The sequence below is a fragment of the Colius striatus genome, chromosome 8 (assembly GCF_028858725.1).
Source record: "Colius striatus isolate bColStr4 chromosome 8, bColStr4.1.hap1, whole genome shotgun sequence".
Lineage (NCBI taxonomy): Eukaryota > Metazoa > Chordata > Aves > Coliiformes > Coliidae > Colius > Colius striatus.
Window position 1 is genome coordinate 21,710,396 of NC_084766.1, and position 17,327 is coordinate 21,727,722.

The window sequence follows — 17,327 nt, forward strand, 5'->3', positions numbered from 1 at the left end:
GGAGCAATTAAAGGGTTTTTTAATTGTTGCCTTATACAGCATTTCAGTAGTGCCTCAGCAGCTATAAGGAGTAGAAGATATATTCATGTGCTAACTTCTACTTGAGCTGAGTTAAGCAAGCTGGCAGAATTTTAACTTCTGAAATCCCAGGAACACGATAAGCAAAGATGGTATTGACACCTACAAAATAAGTTTAACTAAAGAATTCAGCTATTATGTATTGCAACTATATTGTTGCAGCTGACATCTGGAGATCCTGAGGTCACTCACCTGGTTAGAGAGAATCACCCTGTGGTAGCCTAGTGAGCTGCTCAAATTTAGTATCTTAGTCAATAGTGAACCTGGCTACTTTTGTGGTATTAAATTACCACCCCTACAGAAACACCATCGTAGCAGGAAAAAAAAACCAGCGTGCATCACCTAACATCTCAGAGTCACAGACAGTTGAATGATTCCAGAATGTCAGACTTTTGTAATCAGTCAGATTGCTAATACAGTGCAGCTGAGTTGAACCCAAGTAGGGGATACACTGTTCCAGGCCAAGAAAAGCCAGCATCAATGCTTGCACTCTCTTTTTTTTGTTACAATGGCAAATTCTTTGTATTTGCAACATCTTTAATATGCACAATTAATAAATGTGAAGGACTTGCACTGTTCCAACACAGACAAGCAAATTTCTCACAAACAGATACAACAGCCATGTTACACACATCCAGGTGCTAAGGGTAAGTATTTAGTGTATGTAACTGCAAAAAGCTGTATGCAAAATTAGAAACAATATTCAACATTAAAATCTTGTCTCTTTATACAACACATACATCAAGTCCAGAGCAGTCTAAATCTGCATATAAAATATCTATTAACAGTAATCATATGCTATATTAAAAAAATATATCTAATGTATTTTCCATAGAATGCAAAGCCTCAGTCTCACCTTCATATGTAGAGAAAGAAAAAAATCAAAATTATTCAGCAGGGTAACAGTTCAGTGCCTTTCCTTTATTAGCCCTAGAATTCTTATGTAAGGGATATACAAAAATGAGACCCACATTTTCCTACTTAAGCATAAAGGTCTCTATTGTTCTGTGTTACACCAGTACTGCTATGCAAACTTAATTTCTCCAACTTTTTTTTCTCCTTGAAGAACAGAACTACTGTTCACTTAGCTGTTCCAAACAGAATGCATGCTCAAAGGGTGAGATAAGGGGAAAGAAAGAACAAATTACCACATTCATTTACTACTTTCTCCTTCTTCCTTTGATTATAAGCATGAAAGCTTCCTACAAATGCTCATAATTCATTATTTTAACCCAGTGCATATGTTCAACAGGTCCATATATTTGTTACATCCACTGAGCTTGTTTCTATGTTTGTGGGAAAATGGCCTAAAAATGCAATCCATAAACACATAGAAATATCACTGCAGAAATAATACATGACACTAAAATAACAGAAAAATACTAAGAATGCTTTATGCATCAAGAAATTCAATAGAGGTTGATAAGAAGCACGATATTTGTAGTCATCACTTGTTATTATGCAGAGCTCTTTACTGTGTCTCGCAATCTTTTGTTCACTTTTAGACAGAACTTTTCCTATTTAAATAATTATTCAGTGAGTACTTATATTTATGCCCGAGTTTCTGTATGTATTAAAAAAAAAAATCTTCAAATTAAAGCCCTTGCACCCTAAAACACTATGCACTCATTATTACGTAGCAGCAGTGAAAACTGGTGAAACAAGCTAAGGAACTCAAGTCAAACTGGAAATGCCTAATGAAGAAACCTAAACACATACACACCCTTTTCATACCTATAGAAATTAAAATTATGCTAGACTTCAACTACAAAACATCTCCCTTCTCTCCCCACCAAAATGCTTATAACGATAACACAAATGTATTGAGCAGATATCACAGTAGGTAAATACATGCCTCATATTCACCCCTTCATGGGAGAGTGATCATACACCATGCAGCACATGCACTGTACCAGCAAGATCGTATTTTCATGTATAGTGACTATCACAATAATGAACAGTACTACTTGTACAATACAAAACTTTGCAACCTAGTACAAAAATTATACATGTTTGACAGAACCCTTAAATCAACTATTTAAATGGAAAAAACCTAGTTTCTAGAAACACATGAGGCTACTTTTCACCTGTATAGCTTTGTGGCCAAAAAGGCCGATGACATTCTGGGTTGCATCAAGAAAAATGTGGCCAGCAGGTTGAGGGAGGTTCTCCTCCCCCTCTACTCTGCCCTGGTGAAGCCTTATCTGGGGTCCTGTGTCCAGTTCTGGGCTCCTCAGCTCAAGAGGGACAGGGAACTTCTGGAGAGAGTCCAGCACAGGGCCACCAAGATGATCAGGGGACTGGAGCATCTTCCTTATGAGGAAAGGCTGTGGGAACTGGGGCTGTTTAGTCTGGAGGAGACTGAGGGGAGATCTCATTAATATTTACAAGTATAGAATGATGGTTGTCAGAAGCTTGGGCCATCCCTTTTTTCTGTGGTATCTAGTGACAGGATGAAGGATAATAGAAAGAAGCTGGAACACAAAAAATTCCATTTAAAAATAAGAAAAACGATTTCACTGTTCAGGTGAGGGAGCCCTGGCACAGGCTGCACAGGGAGGGTGTGGGATCTCCTTCCTTGAAGGTCTTCAAGTCCCACTTAGCAGCGTTTCTGTGCAACCTGATCTCAGTAGACCTGCTTTGGCAGGGGGGTTGGGCTAGATGATCTCTAAAGGACCCTTCCAACCCCTACCATTCTGTGTTTCTATGTGATACTGCTAGAAAGCACAATTGCCATGTAGCTTCTGACCCACCACGTCCACTCTTCTGTTATCACTGACAAAATTTCATATAATCTATTTCATCAGTTTTACAGTTGAGTTTGATGATCTCAAAGGTCTTTTCCAAGGTAAATGATTCCAATATTCTGTAGAATTATTCATCTCCGAACACTAACTGATAGAACTTTCTTCACATTTTCAACATACATTTATTCAGGACTAGTTTATAAGCATGGCTTATCTGACCACATTCTCCTTTACCTTGGTTATTTTCCCCTCCCTAGAGTTTATTTATGCAGTTTAACAGAGAAAAAAAAAATCACATCTGCTTTTTTTGCTAAGATCAGCAAACCTCTCTTACTCTTCCTGAAAGACCTTCGTTTGCTGTGATGATCCTGCTGGCCTTACCTTTTCAGTAGTCATACTTTAGACGAATCATTGAGAATCAGTGGTCAAATCTTTTACAGAATCCATCAACAACCATTTAATTTCTACTATCACATAAAATCTTTTAAAATAATTTATGAAGTATGTGCTATGTCATTTCTACAATAACAATTTACGCATTCATGATTTCTTTCTAAAAGAGTTTTTGTATTATCTAATTTAAGAATATACAAAACAGGATAATATCAGTTCATTAAATATACATTATTCAATTATTACCTTTTTTTAAAATTACTTGTAAGTGTAGGAGCATTATAAATATCTGTAACCCGGTAAAAATACTATACTTTCTTTTTTAGAGCAACAAAATTTTTCATTGAGATCTAATATTGCCACTTATCATTTGACAGAATTTACTTCATGGAATTATTGTATCATCAAATATTCATATGCCATATATATTCAACTATGCACATATATAATATATATTAATATGTGTATTTTACATAGATATGTATCAAGGTAAATGCATATTATATACATTCTTATATTATATCCATCTACTTATTTAAAATATTCATATATAAATATATTACAGTCTTATAAACATCTATTAAGATATAAATGTATTCATCTGTCTACATATAAATATGTACCTATATACATTTTATATAGCTATGTAGCTACATATATATGTATGCATAAATTTTATATAGATATACAATTATACCTTTTAACCCATCTCTATTTTAAACCAAAATGAATTTTCAAGGATAAGAATACACTCCTCTAAAAAAAGAAGTGTGCAACATAAGATTCAATGTCGTTAAGGGAAATATCCTATTCAGTGTTATTAAGTGTTTACTAGTTGAAGGCTTTTTTTTGTTCGAATGAATAGGTCATCAGGTTATCAAAACTTTTACCAAAAAACTGCAAAAGAACATTATGAAAAGCTTACCTCATACTGTAAAGACTTCTCAAGAAAGGAATGAAATTCGCACTTTATTAAGGACTGAATTACAGCTAGCTGTTCTGTTGTAATCCTAGAAAGCTTCAACCCACCGTTGTTTCTCCTTTGCTCAACATAATTCCAAGCAACGGTTCCTATGTGCCCTGAAGGTAAAGTCCTAACAATTGCTCTCGTTCCAGTATAGACTGATTTTTTAACCTCTTTATCATTTTTACAGAAGCGTCTTATTAATAAAGTAGAACGTTCCTTTCTGTTTCTAAAAAAATCCTCTTCCAACTCTTCTTCACAGTTATCATTACAGTCTTCAAAATGGCTCAGAAAGGGCTTTGAGGGCATTCTTCCAGTAAAGTTATTTCCACAGAAGCTGTGACCAGAGCACTCCACTTTAACCTTTCGTGGTGCTCTTTCCAGATATAAATGCTTATCCCTTAAAGTGTCTTCATACAACTGCTGCCCATTTTCATTCTCACAATTATTTGTTAACTCCACCAATCTGCAAGTACAGGCTGGGGAACCAGTGGTGTTACCATCGCCAACACTTACTGGCTGCAAGCAGTCATTCAAAATGAAGCCGTTGTGTAAACTGCACAAAGCCTTTGATATATTCCTTTCACCAGCACAATGAAAGTGAAAAAAGGCCACTTTATCAGTATCATTGCTGTCATTCTTATTTACTGCTGTCTGGCTTCTTAACGAAGGTCCATTCATTTTCAATTGAAGTTCAGCAAGCATGGCTCTTTCCAGTGAAACAGGAATTCCAGTTTCCAGACATGCCTCTCCCCGTGCTAAAGGATCACAAGCTTTATACAACTGGCTGCATGGGATATTGCTTTTGTAGTTTTTCTGTACAATGTTACAGTTAATGTTAAGAAATTCCACTGAATCGGGGATGGAGCTGTTCCTCTCCCAGAAGTTTTCATTACTACTGTCATTAGTCAGTTGTTCTTTTGACAGAGAGAATATTTTGGGTACTGAGCCCTGAAGACTTTCTTCTTCTAGTCTGTCTAAGTATGAGAGCGCGTGTGTGGTTCGCCTTCCCAGACTGGCAGTATGTCTTTTTATAACACTGGTGTCCAAAGCATTCTCAGTATTTTCATCTCCAGCTGACTGAGCAGGTATCACTTTACCCTGTACCACAGAGACGAGAACAGACGCTGTCATCTGCTCAGAAGTCATCTTGACACAGTCTTTAGTTGCTAGATGTGTACTGGGGGTGGGGGGGGTGGTGTTGTCTACCAATCCTCACACCATGATTTCAGTGTAATACAAAATTCAGTGCTAAATAATCAGGGAACACATGGTAAAATATACATTGACTACTTGTTCTCCTTTAACTCAATTTTTTAAAAAGTAATTTTTTGGACTGTTGGGCTACCAGGCTTTCCCAGCCTTGGACTACTGGCATGAAATATACACATTTTTAAACAAACTTCTTACTGTGACACTGTCACTTGTTTTGATCCTTCCCACCATTGATTTTTCTATCATATGTAGCACACATTGTTGCCTCAGGCTGTAGAAGACAGCCAAACACATGATCCATGTCAAAGATGCATCTTCCCATAGGGCATCAAAAAAATTGGTTTGCTGTAAAAAAAAAAAAAAAGAAAACACAGATATATTACAGAATCCTTGGCTCAAAATCCATCATCACAACTAAAATAGCGCTTTTTTTTAATGTAAAGACAAAACAACAGAAGGTAATTACATTGAGTTAATTATACAGAATTCAAAAATACACATTTAAATCTGTCTTAAAAGTCTCACTTTACAATTTGGCAGAACAACAACCATGTTTTCATATTTAAATAGCTGTTTCCACTACAGAAAGCTATATAACTGCGAAAACTACTTCTACTGAAGCTGTAATGATGAAATTGAACATACATGATATAATGAAAGAGAGAAAAGGAAATGTCTTTTCTATAATTTTTCTGACTCACAGTCCAGATAAGCTAGAACATTTCAAAGATTAAAATCATTTTTAAATCTACATTGTCTTTTAAAACTAAGTTTTCTGTCTAGAACTGAACTCTGTCACAAGTACAATTGTTTTGGTGTTATGTGGTTTTTGTTTTCATTAAACTTTATGTTGTTAGCATGAAATCATGCAGAAAACACAGTACTTTTGCCAGAAGTTTATGACTGAAAAAGCATGAAGGCAGAGTAGGGTAAAAATAAAAAGGAAATACTACCAATAAAATTTCTGAATGCTTTTCTTATATTCCTTAAACTAAAAAGATAACCTGTCCTTCAATGTTGCCATTAATTCTCAGCTTCTTTCCTACAAACCATATGGTAGAAGTAAATTTTGGAATCACAAAATAAAAGGTTACAGATAGTTCAATAAAGGAAACAGAAGAGTTAGAGACACATCCAGATAAATCACAATGAATTAAACATACACTTATATTTCAATTTATCATATTTAATAACAGAATCATTACAATTGGAAAAGACCTTTAAGATCATCGAGTCCAACCACTAACTTCACACTGCCAAAACCATCATTAACTAAACCATATCCCTCAGCACCTCATCTATGTGTCTTTTAAATATCTCTAGGGATGGTGACTCCACCACCTCTGCTATATCAAGTACTAATAATAATTTGTAAAAGGTAAAAAATTTAGTATGTATTATTAAGTCCTCAGTGCTGATTTTGAATTCTTTCATCTACCAAAAAAAAAAAAATCTCAATCTACTGGTTTGTCTTTCCTGTTTGCATCAGAAAAATTCCAGACAATCAAATGAACACACAAATCACCAAAATGTATTCATAAATGTACTCCCTGTAACACTGCTAAGCGAGGAATACATTTAATGGAATGGATTATCACTGCAAATAATACATCTCTTCTTATGATGGTTGCCAAGCAAAGTTTTACAAAACATCATCCCTCTACAAGGCAGAAAAGACAACAGAATCACAGAATGGTAGGGGCTGGAAGGGACCTCTAAAGATCATCCAGTCCAATCCCCTGCTCAAGCAGGTCCACATCTAGATCAGGTCACACAGGAACACTTCCAGGCTGGTTTTGAAAACTTCCAGAGAAGAAGATTCCACATCCCTGGGCAGTCTGTGCCAGGACTCCCTCACAGGAAAGAAGTTTTTCCTTAAATTTAAGTGCAACTTTTTGTGTTCCAGCTTTTGCCCATTAACCCTAGTACTATCACTGGACACTACAGAAAAAAGGGCTGCCTCATTCCCTTGACATACACCTTTGAAATACTTCTAAGTATTAATGAAGTCCTCCCTCAGTCTCCTCCAAGCTGAACGGTGCCAGATCCCACTGCCTTTCTTCATAAGGAACATGCTCCAGTCCCCTGATCATCTTGGTGGCCCTGTGCTGGACTCCCTAGAAGTTCTCTGTCCCTCTTGAGCTGGGGAGCCCAGAACCGGACACAGTACTCCAGATGAGGCCTCACCAGGGCAGAGTAGAGGGGAGGCAAAACTTCTCTTGACCTGCTGGCCTTACAGGAATCCCAGGTGTCTCTCAGCAGAGCTGCTCTCCAGCAGGTCACTCCCAGCCTGTACTGGTGCATGGGGTTGTTCCTCCCAAGGTGCAGGACTCTCCACTTGCTCGTGTTGAACTCTTACTCTTGTTGAGTAAGCCCCTGCGCTGCCTCTACACCAATGCACACAGCCTGGGGAATAAGCAGGAGGAACTGGAGATGTGGGTGTGGATGTGGGGCTACGACCTCATTGCAGTCACAGAGACGTGGTGGGACAGCTGCCATGACTGGAGCACAGCCATGGAGGGATATGTATTGTTCAGGAAAGACAGACTGACAAGGTGTGGAGCTGGAGCTGCTCTCTATGTGAGGGAGCAATTAATGTGTACTGAACTGTGCCTGGGTGGGGATGAGGGGTAGAGTGCTTATGGGTAAAAATTAATGGGCAGGGCAAGGCAGGTGATATTGTTGTAGGAGTTTGCTACAGGCCACCTGATCAGGAGGAGGATGTGGATGAGGCCTTCTACAGACAGCTGAGAGCTGCCTCAGGATCACAATCCCTGGTCCTCATGGGGGACTTCAACCACCCTAATATTTGCTGGGAAAGCCACTCAGCCAAGCACATGCAGACCAGGATGTTCCTACAGATTGTTGACGACAACTTCCCATCACAGATGATCAAGGAACAAACAAGGAGGGGTGTGCTGCTGGACTTGGTACTGAAGAATAAGGAGGGCCTGGTTGGGGATGTGAAGGTTGGAGACAACCTCAGCTGCAGTGACCATGAGACGGTAGAGTTCAAGATCCTGTGTGGATGAGGCAGGACACAAAGCAGGACCGTGACCCTGGATTTCAGGCGAGCCAACTTTGGGCTCTTCAAAGATCTACTTGGATGGATCTCATGGGATATGATTCTAGAAGAAAGAAGTGCCCATGAGAGCTGGTCAGTCTTCAAGCACCACTTCCTCCAAGCTCAGGATCAGTGTGTCCCAACATGCAAGAAAGGAGGAAAAGGAGGTAGGAGGCCTCCATGGATGAGCAAGGATCTGCTGGGACAACTCAGGCAGAACGCAGCCATCTATGAGAGGTGGAAACAGGGGCTGGCTTCTTGGGAAGAGTATAGGAACATTGCCAGGGCATGCAGGGGTGCAACTAGGAAGGCTAGAGCCCTTCTAGAATTAAATTTAGCCAGGGAAGTTAAGGACAGTAATAAGGCATTTTTCAAGTCCATCAGCAGCAGAAGGATGACGAGGGGGAATGTGGGCCTGCTGCTAAATGCTGAGGGTGCCCTGGTGTCTGAGGATGCAGAAAAGACCGAAACACTGAATGCCTTCCTTGCTTCAGTCTTTACGGCCAAGGCCGGCCCTTGGGAAGCCCAGTCCAGCAAGGATAACAGAATGGGCTGGACAGCAGAAGACTTGCCCTGGGTGGAAGAGGTTAAAGACTTGTTGGCCAAGCTTAAGGCTCATAAGTCCTGATAGGATGCATCCTAGAGTGCTGAGGGAGCTGGCTGATGTGATTGCTAAGCCTCTCTCCATCATATTTGAACAATCATGGAGGACAGGTGAGGTGCCTGAGGACTGGAGAAAGGCCAATGTCACGCCAGTCTTCAAAAGGGGCAGGAAGGATGACCCAGGAAACTACAGGCTAGTCAGCCTCACCTCCATCCCTGGAAAACTGATGGAACAACTCATCCTGAACGTTATCACTGAACATATGAAGGAAAAGATGGTTATCAGGGGGAGTCAACATGGCTTCAAGAAGGGGAAATCCTGTTTGACCAACCTGATAGCCTTCTATGAGTGCATAACCAGCTAGCTAGATAAATGGAGAGCAGTGGATGTCATCTGCCTTGACTTCAGCAAGGCTTTTGACACTGTCTCCCATAACATCCTCATCAGAAAGCTCAAGCAGTGTGGCTTGGATGAGGGAACAGTGAGGAAGATCGAGAGCTGGCTGAATGACAGAGTCCAGAGGGTGGTGATCAGTGGCACAGAATCGAGTTGGAGGCCTGTGGCCAGCGGAGTTCCACAGGGATGGGTTCTGGGGCCAGTCTTATTCAACATCTTCATCAACAACCTGGACGAGGGGACAGAGTGTACCGTCAGCAAGTTCACCAAACTGGGAGAACTGGCTGATTCCCCTGAAGGCTGTGCTGCCATTCAGCAGGATCTCAACCAGCTTGAGAGTTGGGCAGAGAGGAACCACATGAGGTTCAACAGGGACAAGTGCAGAGTCCTGCATCTGGGAAGGAACAACCCCATGCACCAGTACAGGCTGCGGGTCAAACTGCTGAAGAGCAGCTCTGCAGAGAGACACCTGGGAGTCCTGATTGATAATAAGCTAAACAAGAGCCAGCAATGTGCCCTTGTGGCCAAGAGGGCCAATGGCATCCTGGGATGCATCAAGAAGAGTGTGGCCAGTAGGTCAAGGGAGGTTCTTCTATAGGAGCTAGTTTGCTCCTATAAACAGAAACCTACTAAAACCAGAGGCCCATTTATATCCCTCACTCTGTCCAAAATCTCATTCAGAGGTCAGGACTGGTCTTTCACAGTCCTCCTTCCTTTGACATCATTCTGCAATCTCTTTCTTATGCTAAAGTGTCTGCATATGTGTCCTACCTGCACTGCTTCGCTCAGATCTTTTTCTTTTCCCTAGAAACTTTATCTTAAATCTTCCCCAATAGTGGTTTTGTTGGTCACCTCTCTTCTCAACTCCAGATGCTGCAGGTCTGCCTATTTCTCTTATCAGAGTGATTCTTTGCTAGCTATCCATTTCCATGTTCGAAATCCATCTCATCAAGAATAATGTCTGCTTAAGAAGCTCCCTGTCTGTGTCCAGCTGTTCCCATCCTCTCATGACCACTGCAATGTGATAGTGAACTGATCCATCTCAAGAATTTTTTTCTCAAGTTACTTCACAGCTAGATCATTTTCCCAATCTAGTTCATATGTGTTTGTACTAACACCACAAGAGAGAAAATGAGCAGCATGGGGAAGGGAGAAAAATGCTGCTTGGTTCGTACATTTCTGCAAATGTAATTTCATGCTTCAGTTACATCAGCCTAGCAGGTATCTGCCACCAAAGCTTGCAGACTCACTCCTCTCCTCATTCTTGACCTTTGATCCCTATTTCTCCCATATCATGCATTTAGAGATTGAGTCCACAGAGTTAAGTCAATTCAGCTGTCTGGTTTGTCAGAAAACTCTTCTTTTCATTCAAATTAATTGACTCATTTTATGGCCACATGACTATATTCCATGAAAAGGAAATATTAGGAATGCCTGTTAAGGATCATCCATCTCAGTAGCAGCTTCAGTTTAGATTGTGTTTGCTATGATGTCTAAAGGCACTCTGAACATAACAGACTTAAGAGAAAAGTTATCTAGTGTATGTGTATGCTAAAATCTTATGAATTAGCAAGTAAAAACCATGATGGTAGAGCCTCAGATCTAGAGACAACTGCAAAAATATCTGATGCTGCAGCTCTGCTGAACAGATGACAAGGGTTTCATGTGTCCCCGTTACCCTCTTCTGAGACTCTGCTTTCCACTGTAATCAACAGATTTCAAATTCCTTAAACTGTTGGAATTCAATAGACACATTATCAAATGTGTTGGCACAGTGTTATAAATGCTATCAAGTGTAAAAGTCACAAGCTTAAACCAATAAAACCAGTATTTTCTAACTTACTGTCAAACTGCAGAACTTTAGCTCCCTGTGGTTTCTCTTCCTTGCCTGCATATATCTGGTGGCCTGCATATATCTGCATATGGGTGGCCAAAACCTAGATCTTCATATAAAATCCTCATCCAAACATATAAATCCATTTGCATATAAAAAAATGCTGAAATTATTCAAAATCATATTCTTCCTGTTGCACATTCAAGTCATAACAGTGGTTCACAGTTAAATCTGAATATAAAAGCAAACAAAGTAGACAGATAAGCCTGCACTGTATTCAACACATGCTGACATTTTCTAAAGCCACTAGATTAGCTGATGAAATCCATGAATAACTACCCTGGTTCATTTTACAAGTCTTAAGTTATGTCAGAAATGTAATGTGCTCCCTCGATCAGTACAGAAAAGTGAAAATATCAGGAACTAGATCCAGCATTAATGAATCATCCTGGATGCAGAGGTCAGTCAACAAAGAGAAATGAATAATGAAATAAACAATCTGGCAACCTTTCAGCACACACATTCACAAAATGCATTAAGTCTGAAAACATGTGACACAAAACTAATCTGTCTACTTTTTTACACTTCTGCATATTCTTGAGACTTAAAGTGAAAGCTGATTCCAGTTAGTAGTAGTAATAATAATAATAACAATAATAATGTTTAATAATTTCTTATTCTCCAGTCATCTGAGACTAAAGTCTACAACAGTCTACGTAAAACATCCAATATGATCAAAGACTATAAAACTGTATTTACTTAGTATCAGTCTAACTTGTAATTCATTACTCAAGCTAATTTCCTTTTTAAGTCATCAGGAACTACAGAGAAAAAACAAGAGTATGGTAAGACTTATGCTGTTATTTAATCTAAGGAAAGACATATCGTAACTATCACATGATGTGCTAGAATCCCTTTCAACTTTAGGCTGTAAAGATGATTAGATAAATATTTGAGGATGCTGGTTGGACTGTGGAAAGAAATAGCAACTGTAAGAGGGGCATGTAAAGGATGGGTCTCATGGCAAAGATGGGGATTATTTAGAGAAGCTGTGTGCTGCCAGCGATACCAAATGCAATTCAGTATATAGGGCCTTGTGTGAGCTTCACAAGAAACTTGACATTTCAGCACACAAAAACAACTCCAACAATCAAATATTTATAGTAATTAATTCAAAATAATAAATATTTACACAGCATCTAAGTCATAAGCAAACAAGGGTTAAGAGCTGTTTGTAAAACAATACACTAGAGAAATAATTTGGCACAGTAAATAGATAAAAACTATTGATCATATCTCACATCATGGCAACAGTTACGTCTGAACTACACAATCCCAGTTCAAGCTCCAAAGAAAACAACTGCTTTATGAGGAAAGTTGTTAATAAACTATATCCATATACAATTAAAAAAAAAAAAACCTCTACCCTTTCTTTTTAGTAAATAAGCTACAGTTCGTTACAGACCAATTCCTTGAAAAGAATAAGAACCCCACATTTATTATCTCCTCTAATTTATCCTGTATCATGCACACTGTTACTTTTTCATTATAGTGACTTATGTCAGAAACAAGCAGAAGATACCAGTACCAACATGTCATTTTCAGTTTTCTAAACACTTTTTCTAGCCAAGGAACCACAGAAAAACAGTAAGAAGGAAATAATCAGACTGTTAAGAAACACTCAAGATGTGCAGAAACCCTATTTGAACAGTTGGAAGCAAGTTAATAGCAACATTTTACTCAGCATAGAGCATCATGTGAGACTTCAGTTATACCACCAGTGCCCGTGTTTCAACAGCAAAAAATCCTGAAAAACTAAGTATTATATATCTTGTGAAATTACAGTCTTTTTTCTAATTCTAGAACATAAACATTCGAAGTCTCAGAATATGCAAATGGCAACTAAATGGTGAACCCTCTCAATTGCCTCATCATTCATCACTGCATCGGGCAGAATCTGAAGCTATCTGAAATTACTGCCAGATATCCTCTATTTCTTTACAGAAATTACTTTTCTGTGTGAGGAGATGCATGGAGAGAACCCAATACTGAACTTACCTTACAGTCAGGGTCAGCTGTCTCTTTCTAGATCTGATCTGCAATATGCTGTTTAAACAAACTTTCTGTTCAGTGGCTACTTGAATTTCATGCCAAGTGGCCTTATCTGAAAGCTGTAATTTCATCAACACTCAGATGAATGAATCCTTCCTGAGATGCACGATACCCCTCACTATTAAATGTGGCATGATCCTTCTCCACTTTTGAATAAGCACTTCTGGATCAACATCTCTAACTTTCTTAAGAATTTTGAAAACAGTCTCAAATAGGTGAAAAATATTTTGGAGCACTGAGTCTCACACTCATAGGAAAAGGGAATGCAGCAGCTGGCAATGAATGACAGTTCAGCCTCAAGGTAAAGAGTTATTTCCCAAATATCCTAACACCATTATCTCTCTTTTCCTAAAGTAATATCAGAGAGGATAGCATCACAAGGCAGAAATCACTGTCTCTCCAGCAGGAATCTCCAGCCCCAGCAATTATCTTTCTTATCTAGTTCCAGTTAACAACTGGATGAGTTCCTTCTGAACTCATCTAACATTTCTGCCCAGTCTGAAACCATGTCTTTAAACGACTTAAGGCACAATAACATACACTTGAATAAACTACAATTGCACCTTGCCATAAAAAATTGACACCCTGCCAAAGTTATAAAATTACTCTTAAACAGTTCACACAATGAGCAACATAATCACCTCAGGTTCCTCGTCTTATTCATTCTTCCTCACAGCATTTTCCTTGTGTGAGCACCCAAATCTTCCCTCATTTCCCTCTCTCTCATTGTCCTGTATTAACTGTAATTCAAGCCACACTGATGAGAACAGAACAAACCTTTGGAGAGATCTTATTAACATTTACAAATATCTAAATGGAGGGGTGTCAGGAGGTTGGGACATCCCTTTTTTCTATAGTAGCTAGTAACAGGACAAGGGGTAATGGGATGAAGCTGGAACACAAAAAGTTTCACTTAAGAAAAAACTATTTTACTATGAGAGTGACGGAGCAGTAGAAGAGGCTGCCCAGAGGGGTTGTGGAGGCTCCTTCCTTGGAGGTTTTCAAGACCCATCTGGACATGTTCCTATGCTCCTTGATCTAGGTGAATCTGCTTCTGCAAGGGGGTTGGACTAGATGATCTCTAAAGCTCAAGAGGGACAGGAAACTTCTGGAGAGAGTCCAGCACAGGGCCACCAAGATGATCAGGGGACTGGAGCATCTTCCTTATGAGGAAAGGCTGTGGGAACTGGGGCTGTTTAGTCTGGAGAAGAGGAGACTGAGGGGAGATCTCATTAATATTTACAAGTATAGAATGATGGTTGTCAGAAGCTTGGGCCATCCCTTTTTTCTGTGGTATCTAGTAACAGGATGAAGGATAATAGAAAGAAGCTGGAACACAAAAAATTCCATTTAAAAATAAGAAAAACAATTTCACTGTTCAGGTGAGGGAGCCCTGGCACAAGCTGCCCAGGGAGGGTATGGAATCGCCTGCCTTGAAGGTCTTCAAGTCCCGCCTGGCAGCGTTTCTGTGCAACCTGATCTCAGTAGACCTGCTTTGGCAGGGGGCTTAGGCTAGGTGATCTCTAAAGGTCCCTTCCAATCCTACCATTCTATGATTCTATGAACCTATAACAAAAATATTTCTGACTACTAAAATATCTGAAGGTATGTCAAAGTCACATATATCACTACAGTTTATATTCTGTAAAACCAAGCTAACACTTTTATTCACATTATGTTAAGCCACAATAGTCCTATTAAAAACATTGCTTGAGTAATAAGGTATGTATTATTGGTCAGCTGTCAGATCTGCAACAAGAATAAGTCTGAAACCTCAGTACACATTTCAATTAGAAATGAAAAGCTAATCTATATGTGAACAAGAATTCAGTCATTTGCATTTACACTTCAGTTCTAGAAAAGCAAGGAAAAATATCTCAAATGCTGAGGACTAATATTATTAAATTTCTGCGTCATTCTTACATTTTCTCAAAATACATTTTCTTTGTATACTGCTCCTGACATATTCATATCATTCATTCAGGAATTATAACATTTATTCTCTTATCATTTTTACTTTCTCTTTTGATTATCTGCTATTTAATCTGCTTACTATTATCATGCCTACTAGAGAACACAGGAGAAAGCAGTGTTTTTTGCTTAGACAGTAATTATCTACTTGAGAAAGATGTCATTTTCATATGACTATTGGAAATACAACTATTTCTTTACTACTACTATTGTTCTAAAATTTCTAGATACTGTGACATTGATAAAACGCTACTCAACTACAGCAAACAGTATTTGCTCAGCAAATCAACACTATCTTAATTTTTTGCTTACAATGGTTTTATCAGCCACATCACTCTCTGGGAGAAAGCCCACCGTGACATCTGACTCATGGAAGCCATGAAGTAATCTCAAAGATGTTTGCTCTTGCCAGACTTAAATGTACAAGTAGCAAGTCACAACTGTAATTTTTTTTTTATGTTGCCTTGAGATATTTACCATGTTAACATAAGAGGTCATTACCAATATAATCAATTTTAAGTGATCAACTTAAATGTTTTAATATTTTAAAATTCTTGTAGGCATCATTGTTAACAGGATGGAAATACACCCAGGGTCAAAACTGAGAGGCTTCTTTTATAATATACTCATATAATCATAGAATCGTTTCAGCTGGAAGAGATCTTTAAGATCATGAAGTTCAGCCTTTGTCTCAGCCCTATCAACCATTTCCCTAGGTGCAATATCCACCTGTCTCAAATACCCTGGGCAGCACATTCTAATGCCTGACAATCCTTTCAGTAAAGAAATTCCTCCTCAGATCCAGCCTGAACCTCCCCTGGCGCAACTTGAGGCCATTTCCTTTTGTTCTATTGTCACTAGGGAGAAAAGACCAACCCCCCGTGTCTCGCTATAACTTCCTTTCAGGTAGTTGTAGAGAGTGATAAGATATCCTCTGAGCCTTCTTTTCTCCAGGCTAAACAGCCCCAGATCCCTCAGCCATTCCTCATATGAAACGTGCTCCAAATCCTTTACTACCTTGGTAGCCCACCTCTGGAACCTCTCCAGCACCTCAATGTCCTTCTTGTAGAGATGGGCCCAAAACTGGACACAGTTTTCGAGGTGTGGCCTCACCAAAGTCGATTACAGGCAAATGATCACCTCTATACTCCTGCTGACAACACTGTTCCTGATACAGGTCAGGATGCCCTTGGTCTTCTTGGCCACTTGGGCACACTGCTGGCTCATGTTCAGCCATCAACCAACACTCCCAAGTCCCTCTCTGCCTGGCAGCTTTCCAGCCACTCCTCCCAAAGCCCAAGTGGGCTTTGGCAGGACCTGGCACTTGGCCTTATTGAAACTCATGGCACTGGCCTTGACCCAGTCATCCAACTTGTCTAGATCTCTCTGTAAAGCTTCCCTACCCTCAAGCAGATCGACATTTCCACCCAGCTTGTTGTCATCTGCAAACTTACTAAGGGTGCACTCTTAACACTGTCACATCTTCTGAGATAAATGGAACCAGAATCTTGTATGTTCACAGCAACTTCCATGTTCCTTATGCTTCACTTGCATTTCTTTAAACTTAACCTATCTGAAGGAGAAACATGCCTGAAGATCAACATAGCATGTCTCCATATATGATTATGACACATGATTCATTATGTGAGGATCTTTAAAGTGATTGCAATGAATGTCTACATGCTTGCTGAGCAAACACGGATTTATTTACTTTTCTTGATTATCTTTCAGACTCTCTATGAAAGTAGTCTATTATTTCTAACTGCTTGTGAGATTCCTATTTAGAACTCGTGACTTATTTTTATACATTTAGACTTCCCCATCTTTTGGAATAAAAAGATAACTTTCAGTAAGTATCCATTTTAAGTGCAGTCATCATAAACCAGCTCATTCAAGTTAGTACTGTCAAGCTCCTTGCTTCAAGTATAGTAAGAATGTGGAATTCTAAA

General features: G+C 39.2%; 1 protein-coding gene across 2 annotated transcripts in view; it reads right to left on the reverse strand.

The window, feature by feature from the left end:
* PLCE1 (phospholipase C epsilon 1) overlaps positions 1-17,327 on the reverse strand; it is a 159,891-nt gene that overhangs the window by 128,784 nt on the left and 13,780 nt on the right. For both annotated transcript variants that reach the window (XM_062001757.1, XM_062001756.1), the window contains exons 2-3: positions 5,593-5,742; positions 4,144-5,283 (exon numbers count right to left, since the gene is read on the reverse strand). In XM_062001757.1, the coding sequence (XP_061857741.1) occupies positions 4,144-5,283; positions 5,593-5,691 (1,239 nt within the window). In that variant the 5' untranslated portion in view covers positions 5,692-5,742. The remainder of the gene's footprint in view (positions 1-4,143; positions 5,284-5,592; positions 5,743-17,327) is intronic.